Source organism: Myxocyprinus asiaticus, chromosome 38 (assembly GCF_019703515.2).
Source record: "Myxocyprinus asiaticus isolate MX2 ecotype Aquarium Trade chromosome 38, UBuf_Myxa_2, whole genome shotgun sequence".
Lineage (NCBI taxonomy): Eukaryota > Metazoa > Chordata > Actinopteri > Cypriniformes > Catostomidae > Myxocyprinus > Myxocyprinus asiaticus.
This window is the reverse complement of record NC_059381.1, coordinates 28,364,927-28,377,075: the sequence shown is the minus strand read 5'-3', so window position 1 is coordinate 28,377,075 and position 12,149 is coordinate 28,364,927. Positions and strand designations below refer to the sequence as shown.

At 41.0% G+C, this 12,149-nt stretch overlaps 1 protein-coding gene and 1 long non-coding RNA gene across 3 annotated transcripts in view; both read left to right on the top strand.

Annotated features, from left to right (window-relative positions):
- The first annotated feature begins 11 nt into the window (after positions 1–11).
- Positions 12–8,670, top strand: LOC127429026 (uncharacterized). The gene is made up of 4 exons (XR_007895218.1): positions 12–108; positions 4,171–5,287; positions 5,357–5,536; positions 5,651–8,670. It is a non-coding gene; the product is annotated as an uncharacterized LOC127429026 (long non-coding RNA).
- Positions 8,671–11,166: 2,496 nt separating this feature from the next.
- Positions 11,167–12,149, top strand: part of znf346 (zinc finger protein 346) — a 64,679-nt gene continuing 63,696 nt past the window's right edge. For both annotated transcript variants that reach the window (XM_051677746.1, XM_051677745.1), the window contains exons 1-2: positions 11,167–11,287; positions 11,697–11,800. In XM_051677746.1, the coding sequence (XP_051533706.1) occupies positions 11,167–11,287; positions 11,697–11,800 (225 nt within the window). The remainder of the gene's footprint in view (positions 11,288–11,696; positions 11,801–12,149) is intronic.

Below are 12,149 nucleotides of genomic sequence, written 5' to 3'. Positions count from 1 at the left end.
ACACGCTGAAAGACATGACGTCGCCTTCTACAGCGCTCGCGACCGCCGCACCGTGCTCGAACTGATAAAACACATGCTCAGTCGCTCACGAGCATTGAAAGAGTTGAGGTAAATAAATAAATAAAATAAAATTGTGTGTGTGTGTATATATATATATATATATATATATATATATATATATATATATATATATATATATATATATATTATAACAGATTTGTCATCTGAGGCCTCTCACCACTGTACCACCCATAGAATGTCTAAGGGACCGCCGCGTTATGTAGTGCTATGCTAACCTTGTAGGTGACATATGATAGAAGGGCTCTGGCATGAAGAGACTTGCTAGATATCTTCTCTGTTAAGATAACAACCTCCGCGATTTTACCATAGGAGAGAGCCCTTATTTTAGGCTTTTTATTTTAATTAAATATTTATTGTCATTTGTTACTGTTTTATTATGATTATTTTCTTGTCATTATCTGTTCTGTGTATGAATGCTTTGGCAATATTGTATGTAAAAACAATCATGCTAATAAAGTACTTTAAAATTGAAACAGAGAGCCAACTATGGTTAACTCGGGTCTGGAAGGGATCCCTCTCCCATCAATCTCGCGAGATTCTTACACAGCGTTAACTTGAAGTCGCACAGTAACAAGGAGCTCTTGTAAAAGATTATTTTAAATTGTCTGTTTTGATGATCAATTCAAGCTCTGAAATAAATATTTTGAGATATAGTTGGTCACTTGAGAAGTAGCTCAATCAGCTCAGATGTTGAGAGTCTTACGGGGTGGTCAAGTTGAAACATATTCGCCCCTTGTATAAGAAGTCCCGGGTTCTAATTCACAACAGCAACTTTACCGTAGTATATTACTTGTACATGTTCTTACTTATTATAATCTCCATGTATGACATAAGATCCATTTAAATATGTTCAAATAAAGAAACATTTCCATCCCAGACTCCGATTACAGAAAATAACTGGTTTAATTGTTGTAAACGTGGAGTTATATTCTTGTGGTTTGAGTACGATGACTGGGGAAGCGTCCACTCACGAGTCGTGACTGAATGCAATGTAAATAAAACATAAAGGTGAAAATGTCCCAGTGTCTACAACTAAATTATATTTACAAACAGGAGATGAGCATGTTGCAATAGCGAAGACAACAGCATTAAAACACTTAAACGCTGTCTCTTCGTACTTGAGTTGAGCACAATAAACCTCTGGGAGTGAACTGAACTGCACGTGCAGCTCTTCGTGAACTGGGAAAACTTTGCGCTGATAATCACCTCGCTCAGATACTACTACACATTAAAGTAGTAGATAACACACATGGTGAAGTGCTGTGGTAATCAAAAGAAGCAATTAAACATCTGATGTTTACTGCCAAGTGCATCCAAGTTGGCTACATTTATTTAGAAAAACTGTGATTGTCCATAGACAGATCGATGGTGGATGTTTGGTTACGGTACTATTCGGAGACGGATGTGACGACACGCGGACAGTGATATAGGCCTATCCACCTTATTTTTCAGTGAAACTAGGGCGCTGCCATTATCAAACTTGAATGTGGACCATTTCCGGTATCAGCCACTTCCAGCTATTTTAGCGATACAAAAATACTACATTATGCTGCTTTATATTACAGGCTGGCAATATGTCGTCATATTATTATCAGTAATTATGATTTTCATAAACTCATTGGTTTTGGATGCATATAATTTTACTGTATATGTCGCATATTGCCATCGTTTTATCACACTGTTGCACTGGCAGAATGAATGAGAGATCAGGTGCTGACAGGACAGTCCTCCACGTCATCTGACACACCTCCACAAACTTAACACAACTTACACAACCAGCAGAGAGCAGAAAGCCGCTGGGCAAATGCTGCTTTAACTTTCTTTGCACCATAACTGCATCTTGGCAAATTAATAAATGCATTTTCCTCTCCGTTCTTGTCAAAGAGCATTCTCTCTTTCTTAGCAGTGTATAGTAAACAGACTCGCAGATCAAGCATTCAGCATGGCTTGTGAAACATCGCCTTTGGAAATAAACAAATAAAGGCACGATCGGAGGTTATGCAGGTACATACACTATATTGCCAAAAGTATTCGCTCACCCATCCAAATAATTGAATTCAGGTGTTCCAATCACTTCCATGGCCACAGGTGTATAAAATGAAGCACCTAGGCATGCAGACTGCTTCTACAAACATTTGTGAAAGAATGGGCCGCTCTCAGGAGCTCAGTGAATTCCAGCGTGGTACTGTGATAGGATGCCACCTGTGTAACAAGTCAAGTCGTGAAATTTCCTCGCTACTAAATATTCCACAGTCAACTGTCAGTGGTATTATAACAAAGTGGAAGCGATTGGGAATGAAAGCAACTCAGCCACGAAGTGGTAGGCCATGTAAAATGACAGAGCGGGATCAGCGGATGCTGAGGCGCATAGTGCGCAGAGGTCGGCAACTTTCAATTGCTACAGACCTCCAAAGTTCATGTGGCCTTCAGATTAGCACAAGAACAGTGCGTAGAGAGCTTCATGGAATGGGTTTCCATGGCCGAGCAGCTGCATCCAAGCCATACGTCACCAAGTGCAATGCAAAGCGACGGATGCAGTGGTGTAAAGCACGCCGCCACTGGACTCTAGAGCAGTGGAGACGTGTTTTCTGGAGTGACGAATCACGCTTCTCCATCTGGCAATCTGATGGACGAGTCTGGGTTTGGCGGTTGCCAGGAGAACGGTACTTGTCTGACTGCATTGTGCCAACTGTGAAGTTTGGTGGAGGGGGGATTATGGTGTGGGGTTGTTTTTCAGGAGCTGGGCTTGTCCCCTTAGTTCCAGTGAAAGGAACTCTGAATGCTTCAGCATACCAAGAGATTTTGGACAATTCCATGCTCCCAACTTTGTGGGAACAGTTTGGGGATGGCCCCTTCCTGTTCCAACATGACTGCGCACCAGTGCACAAAGCAAGGTTCATAAAGACATGGATGAGCGAGTTTGGTGTGGAAGAACTTGACTGGCCTGCACAGAGTCCTGACCTCAACCCGATAGAGCACCTTTGGGATGAATTAGAGCGAAGACTGCGAGCCAGGACTTCTCGTCCAACATCAGTGTCTGACCTCACAAATGCGCTTCTGGAAGAATGGTCAAAAATTACCATAAACACACTCCTAAACCTTGTGGAAAGCCTTCCCAGAAGAGTTGAAGCTGTTATAGCTACAAAGGGTGGGCCGACGTCATATTAAACCCTATGGATTAAGAATGGGATGTCACTTAAGTTCATATGCGTCTAAAGGCAGGTGAGCGAATACTTTTGGCAATATAGTGTATGAACGGAGGTTTACATGGAGACTAGAAAGACTACATCGTCACAATCTCTGTAAAATAAGAAGCAGATTTTATTACCGTCTCTTCAATACAACACACAGCAACAAGTGAACGATTTACTTACTCTTTTACTATAAATGCTGAAGTTAGAAAATTATCTGCCATTAGGGTATCATTCTGCTGTACATCCTATGGTTGTGTGATAGTTTATAAACTTATATCAATAAATTCTGGTATTATTATCCTTCTGTTTATTTACACTGCGGTCAATAACAGTGGAACTTTTACACATTCACTGGAAATGCAGCCACTGCTTACTTCCGTGTTACAAAATAAGGTGGCTAGTATCCATCTGATAGTATCCGTTTTCCGGTATGTCCCGCCTCCTGCATTCAGATAGGCTACTAAGAGCTACTTACAAGCTGTCATGAATTCAGATTCCCAGCAGTTGCAGCAGCATTCAAATATGGACACCCCGGACTCAAATTCCCATGCACCACCTCGATCTCAATCACCAGGGTTCTGATTAGCCTCACCTGCACATCATTACTACAGCAATCGCTGCACTTTTTATAAGAGACTCTGTCACATTCAGTCCTTGCAAAGTATACGCTCAATTCCCTAGTGTCACCAAGCTTACTTAATTCTGCCTGATTCTCTGTTATTATACTTTTGCCTGTTTATTGACCACGAGTTTGTCTCTAGTGTGTTTATGTCTGTTTGTTGATCACCTGACCTTCTGCCTGTACTCACTATTGAATTTTGCCAATCGTCTGTATTGGATTATTGCCTTATCTTCATTAAAACTGTCCTACTGCACCTGCATCCTACTCTTCTAGTGATTTATCTGATGCAGCAGGCAACATGGAGTGGAAACAAGCCTTCACTCATCATGGACAGTTAATGGAACAACAACAACAACACCTCACTGATCTCAATGCCAAGATCGATCTCATCACACAAACTATCTCTGCATTACCTCCACCCACACGGATCATCGCCAATGACCCACCGATGCCCATGCCCAACAAATTCTCAGGTGACGTTTCTCAGTGCAAAGGCTTTTTGCTACAATGCTCCTTGTATTTCTCCAGTAGAAGGAATGTCTGAACCTAACAAAATTGCACGTTTTATGAATCTACTCACTGGGAAAGCATTATTGTGGGCATCTGCTGTATGGGAAAAAGGTAGAGAATCTGTTTCCTCATATCAGCACTTCACTGAATTATTTAAATGTGTGTTTGATCATTCACCTAATGGCAGAGAAATGGGGGAGAAACTCTTAGACCTCACACAAGGAAATCGCCGTGTGTCTGATTATACCTTGGACTTCAGAACAATCTCCGCAGGAAGCGGTTTTAATGACACAGCGCTTGAGTCCATATTTCATCGAGGTTGAAACCCAGAGATATTAACAGAGCTGGCATGCAGAGATGAACAACTTTCCCTTGACTCACTCATTGATTTATCCATTTGTCTTGATCTTCTGCTATTAAATCGTCCTTTGCCTATCATCAAGAAAGCACTACTACCTCCCAACGAAACCATGGAACCCATGCAAATCAGACGTGCACGATTAAGTGAAGCGGAAAGAGAAAGAAGACGCAGAGAACATTGTTGTTTTAACTGCGGTAAACCAGATCATCTCATTGAAAATTGTGCTCTCCGCGCTTCCTCCGGCAGAATCATGAACAGCAGTCCCAATGCCCGCTCAAACCTGGTGAGTCCCTTCCAAGCTACTGTCGACAGAAATTTTACGATACCTGTTACTCTATGATACTCTGAAATGTTTTCTGTGTTAACAGCAATGATTGACTCAGGAGCTGCTGGTAACTTGAGACTGTGAAAAAATTAAATATACCTACGGAGTCATTGTTACTACCCAAGTGTATTCCGGTCATTGATGGAGGACCTATTGGAGATGGTGTTATAACTCATCACACCCTCATGCTTCAGGTCAGTGCTCAAATTATGAACAAATCTCCCTATATATCACCACTTCTCTGAACCATCCTGTTATTATAGGTTTTCCTTGGTTGGAGCTACATAATCCTCAGCTCTCTTGGTCTAATTGAGAACTCACCTGTTCTTCATACTGTCATGTCCATTGCCTTCAACCGCCCAAGCTCACTATTGGAACCATGACCATAGAAAGTCCACAGCATCACTCCACGTTTAAACTTCCAGTCGAATATCAAGATCTAGGTGAGGTTTTCTCCAAGACTAAGGCCTCTGGTCTACCTCCTCATCGTTCATATGACTGTGCCATTGAACTTCTTCCTGGAATGACTCCCCGTTTTCTATTATACTGTCTTGCAGTGTCTGAACAGAGAGCCATGGAAGAATTTCTACAAGAAGCCCTCCAACAGGGATATATTTGGTCATCCACATCTCCTGCTTCCACTGGCTTCTTCTTCGTAGAAAAGAAGGGAGGTGGACTCAGACCAAGTATCGACTACAGGGGCCTCAAACAATGCACAGTGAAATACTGCTATCCTCTGCCCCTAGTACCTTCTGCCTTAGAGGAATTATGTTCTGCCCAGTGGTACACCAAGCCAGATCTCCACAGTGCCTATAACCTGGTCCGCATTCGACAAGCTGACGAGTGGAAGACCACTTTTAGCACCACCTCTGGTCACTACGAGTACTGCGTGATGCCCTATAGAATTGCCAATGCCCCTTCTGTTTTTTGATATATTCACCATCACTTAAGTCACATGTTCAACATGTCTGCCAAGTCCTTCAATGCCTCTTGAAACACCAACTTTACATTAAATGAGAGAAATGTGAATTCCACAAGCAAACTGTGTCCTTCCTGGGCTATGTCATTAGTCCCGATGGGATCTCCATGGACCCATCCAAGATCACGGCAGTAACTGAATGGCCTACTCCTCGAACAGTCAAAGATCTCCAAAGATTCTTAGGCTTTGCTAATTTTTATCGATGCTTCATTTGTGATTTTAGCTCCATCGCCAGCCCCCTCACATCCCTACTTCAAGGGAAATCTAAGCGCCTAACTTGGAACCCCGCTGCTGATCAAGCTCTGAGTCCACTAAAACTGCATTCACCACAGCACCCATCCTCAAGCATCCTAACCCATCTAAACCTTTCATCGTAGAAGTAGATGCTTCTGAAACCGGAGTAGGTGCTGTTCTTTCCCAGCGATTCGGAGACAAACCCAAACTTCACCCAGTTGCCGCCTTCTCCAGGAAACTATCTTCAGCAGAACAGAACTATGACATCTTTAATCAAGAACTACTAGCTGTGAAACTAGCTCTAGAGGAGTGGCAACATTGGCTAGAAGGAGCTGAACCTCCATTCACTGTGTACACTGACCACAAGAACCTCGAATATCTCCGAACCGCCAAGCGTATGAACTCACGTCAAGCTAGATTGTCTCTTAGCAAGGTTCCAGTTTACACTGTCTTACCGCCCAGGCTCCAAGAATGATAAAGCCGATGCCTTGTCTCGCATGCATGCCACAGAACCTCAAGTCACAAGAATATATCTTACCTAATAACTGTGTAGTGGGCGCCATCGATTGGGAGTTGGATCAGGAAATATCTAGAGTACCTTGTAATGAGATACCTACCTCATGTCCACCCAATAAGTACTTTGTTCCACCCAGGCTGAGGATCAAGGTCATCACCTGGGCACATACCTCCGTTGCCACTGGCCACCCAGGAGTGCAGCGAACTTACAATCTACTGCGAGGAAAATATTGGTGGCCCAACATGGTAGCTGACATCTGTCGAGTGATTAAAGTCATCCTAAACTCTCGCCGCAGGGGCATCCGATTTGAAAATCTGGTCGATTGGGAGGGATACGGACCAGAAGAACAATCATGGATACCAGCACAAGATATTCTGGACCCCAACCTCTGCTGAGAGTTCTATGCCAGACACCCTGAATGCCCAGGTCCTCGCCCTAGGGGGAGACCTAGGAGAAATGGTGCTCCCTGAGGGAGCCCTCTTCAACTAAGTTCGAAGTTCAGTAAAAATTTTAAATGGCTATCAGTAGACAAGACAAAACTATCACATGCATTTAAATCAGCTGTTTACTACTTTGTCCCCATTATAATATTAATTGACAATGTAATATCGCAGCTTCCATTGTATGAAGTGTGTGTGTTTTTACTCTCTTCTGTCCTATACAACTGATAGACCTATTTACTATACAGTATATTCCATACAGCTAAATATACAATATGTAACATACTTTGTCACTTCTTTTCTATAAGTTATTATCATTAATTAATTCTGAAATTTAGTTTTTTTTAATAATTAAAAAATAATATTATTTCAAATTAACAATTCTAACAAAAGGATAGTTCACCAATAAATGAAAATTCTCTCATTTATTCACCCTCATGCCATCCCAGATGTGTAGGACTTTCTTTACTTCTGCAGAACACAAATTAAGATTTTTAGAAGAATATTTCAGCTCCGTAGGTCCATACAATGATGATTTGATTTGATTTACAAAGACAATTTTTTTTCAGTAAAAAAATAAATAAAATGTCCATACATGTAGTTTTCGTGTACTCTTTCTATTTAAACAGAATTTCTCCACATTCCATCTCTATGTAATAATGTATTTCGTTCCACAGCATTCTCAGAAAAGTCTGAAATAGTTAATTGCAAAACACACACACACACACAAAACATATTCTCTCATGGGAAGTGATTGTTACCTTGATATTTTTTATATTCTTATATTTGGCATACAGTGAAACCACAAATGTGTTTTTGACGTCTGATCATATCAATAGTGGGAGTTACCGGAATATGGGTGGGGGGAAAAATAACGTGCCGCAGAGCCATACGTCACTGCAGTTTCAGTCCGGAAGTTGTCTTTGTAATAATATCTTAATAAATCTATCATTATTTGGTGAACAATGAATCTATATATTAATGCTTAGTTTTTATCTGCTTACTACTCAATCTGTAGGTGTGTTTCTTGTTATTCTTACTGAAGCTTGACATTTTTGACATGCTTTAATAAATCAAATATTTGATAAAGTCACTGAAACTTTTTTAATATATTTCTGAATATAAATGGGTTGGTGCCTTTTGTTTTGTTTTATTTAGGTCTATGGTTTGAGTTTATGGTAGCCTACTAATAATACTCTTGAGCGCTGTAAGTATTTTGTTGCATTTGCCAAAGTTACCGACATTGAGCAATGCATGTGGTGGATTTTTTCCCTTGTAGAGACATTACGATTAGAGAGGTCAACATTACCTCAGTTGCAGCAATGCAAACCCTGTTGCAGCAATTTTCACTGCCCTTTTATCCAAAGCCACTCCAACAAGGCAGTTGTCCATGATGATATAACACCTTGGGTTGTTTGTCAATATATGTAGCACAAATATTTATATTTACTTTACTTTTCATAGATGTAGTTTGGGCTATAGGACATCACTCCATTTCCACTGTCTGTAGGAGCAACTACAGTTTTAAGGAGAGACAATTTTGAAAATCATTCACATGTTTGTAAACATAAACAGCATCCCACTTCAGCCAAAATGCCACCAACCACCAGTGCAACAGTGCCCACGCCAGCGGTCAGAGACACACCACCTACCACCAGTGCAACAGTGCCCACGCCAGCAGTCAGAGACACACCACTAACCACCAGTGCAACAGTGCCCACGCCAGCGGTCAGAGACACACCACCTACCAACAGTGCCCACGCCAGCGGTCAGAGACACACCACCTACCACCAGTGCAACAGTGCCCACGCCAGCGGTCAGAGACACACCACCAACCTCCAGTGCAACAGTGCCCACGCCAGCGGTCAGAGACACACCACCAACCACCGGTGCAACAGTGTCCACGTCAGCGGTCAGAGACACACCACCAACCATGCCCACGCCAGCGGTCAGAGACACACCACCAACCTCCAGTGCAACAGTGCCCACGCCAGCGGTCAGAGACACACCACCAACCACCGGTGCAACAGTGTCCACGTCAGCGGTCAGAGACACACCACCAACCACCGGTGCAACAGTGCCCACGCCAGCGGTCAGAGACACACCACCAACCACCGGTGCAACAGTGCCCACGCCAGCGGTCAGAGACACACCACCAACCACCAGTGCAACAGTGCCCACGCCAGCGGTCAGAGACACACCACCAACCACCAGTGCAACAGTGCCCACGTCAGCGGTCAGAGACACACCATCAACCACCAGTGCAACAGTGCCCACATCAGCGGTCAGAGACACACCACCAACCACCAGTTTTTTATTGTTGTTTTTCAGTATGCTCTGCACATTGGGTGCACCCTATAATTTGACCTCTGTAAGTAATTTATTACCACTTCAAGAAATTAAATTGGACTTCATGTTGCAGTTCATATTTAAAATTGTCTTTTTTTCTGTCTTCAAGTGTGACCTTCCCAGTATAAGGAAATGGAGGACTCTAATTCTTTTGGAGAACTTTGGAATTATCTCTGAAAGGTATCTCCCTATTTCCCTCCAGACCACACTAACCACCCCCTAAATGACAAATCTAAATCAACCAAAAAAGACAGAAGCCTTTGTTCAGGAATCACTTCCAAGAGGAGAACAAGGCACTCCCAGCAGCAATTAGTTACAGTATGTGTCAAATATAGACATGTACTTATAGATATGTATGGATATATATATTACACGCGCACACACACACACACACACACACACACACATATATATATATATATATATATATATATATATATATATATATATATATATATATATATATATATATATATATACTGTATATGTAGGTGTTGTTGCAAATATTAAAACCAAAAACTAAATTATTCTTTACTCTTCTCTAATGAAGGAGCTACCAATAATTAGACCACAAAACAGTTGTGAAATGGCTGCATGGTAATAAACAGCAGTTCAGGGGCACAGGTGAAGAGCCTCGTTTCCTACAATTGGAAGAAGAGGACAAGGAAGGCCATCCGCAATCTTTTTGAAGAACCAGAACTTTCCAGAGAGACCTTCACATTTCATTTTCTTTTCAGGGATGACATGGAGATTTGTCTCCTGGAATTACATGATAAGGCGGTCCTAAGAGTCAGTTGTTCTTTTGATGAGTTTTAAGTTGTCTATTTATGTTGTATAAGTTGTATAAAGTTTGAGTGTTTCTGTTAAAATGTTGCTGTTGTTTACAAGTTGTTTAAATTATTATTTTAGCATTTATTTTAACATTTCTTATTAGTTTTCTAATTGTTCAATGTACATTTTTGCTAGGCTTTGAAATTGAATGTTCATTTTTAAATGATATGATTAAATATATATGACATTAAATGCCCATGCTTTGTTCCTTTAAATACTATTTGTAACATCATGAACATGAAGGAAATCATATAATCACATATTAAACAGTCAAACGGGTAACACTTTAAAATAAGGTTCCATTTGTTAACATGAATAACAATGAGCAATGCATTTTCAGCATTTGTTAATCTTGGTAAATGTTGTTTTTAACATTTACTAATATATTTTTACAATTTAAAGTTGTATATGTTAACATTAGTTCATGCACTATGAACTAAAAAAGAACAATTGTGTGTTTAACCATTTACATTGCCAAGATGAATAAATAATGTTTAAAAATATTGTTCATTGATCGTTCATGATACCTTTTGCATGAACTAATGTTAACAAATGGAACCTTGTTGAAAAGTGTTACCTTAATGTTAATAAAGCAAACAGAAGAAATTACGCTTCAAAACTGTAGGTGGCGCAAGCATCGGTCCGGAATCTGCTGTGGCTCCATTAGCTCCGCCCTAACCTCCGGCCTGAGACTGCTGTGACGTATGGCTCTCCGGCTCTGGCATGAAGAGACTTGCGCAGCGCATGTGTCGTCTGCGCATGCACGATCCTCCTCCTGCAAACATCATGGCGCAGCAAGAGCCGAATGGAGATTTTCCATATTTACCTTCAGGGACGGCCGAGGGTAAGAAATCGGGCTTACTCATGCGGAATAAATGACATTACTTCCCATGTATTATTTATATTAGCCAAACATGGCTTTTGTTTAGGGAATATTCTGTGCTTGAGAATGTAAAGGGTTGTAGGTGGATGGTAGCCTAGCTGAAGCTCCTCCAGTGCTCACATTACTGCAGCTTCAGTGTTTAGAAGAGATCCAAGTGGATCCAAGGTCAATAGGACAGCCTGGTTACTGCAATTAAATGCAAACTGTGATTACAGTTTTAAAAGTCTATTTCAGGTCTGAATTATTGCATACTTTGCAGTGATGTTAAGTGAATTCAAAGTATCAATGTCTCGTTATGTGTTTCTTTTATTTATCAGTGACATTTAAGTTTTCTTCCTTGTAAGTCTCTGTATTCTGATTTATTTTTCAGTGAACCGGATGATAAAGGAGAACAGTGAGCTGTTCTCTGATTCTCAGTGTAAAGTGTGCAGCGCTGTCCTAATCTCTGAATCCCAGAAACTTGCACACTACCAGGTAAGATTTCCATTCATATATGGGCAATGTGCATTGCCTGTATAAAGAACACTTACACTGGCGGCCAAAAGTTTGTTTCGGAAGTAAATTGGTACTTTAATTCACCAAAGTAACATTCAGCTGATCACAGAGTATAGTCAGGACAATACTGATGTAAAAACAGCACCATCACTATTTGAAAAAAGTCATTTTTTTTTTTTAATCAAATCTAGACAGACCCCTTTTCCAGCAGCCATCACCTTATCCTTGAGTAATCATGCTAAATTGCTAATTTGGTACCAGAAAATCACTTGCCATTATATCAAACACAGCTGAAAGATATTTTGTTCATTAAATGAGGTTTAACATT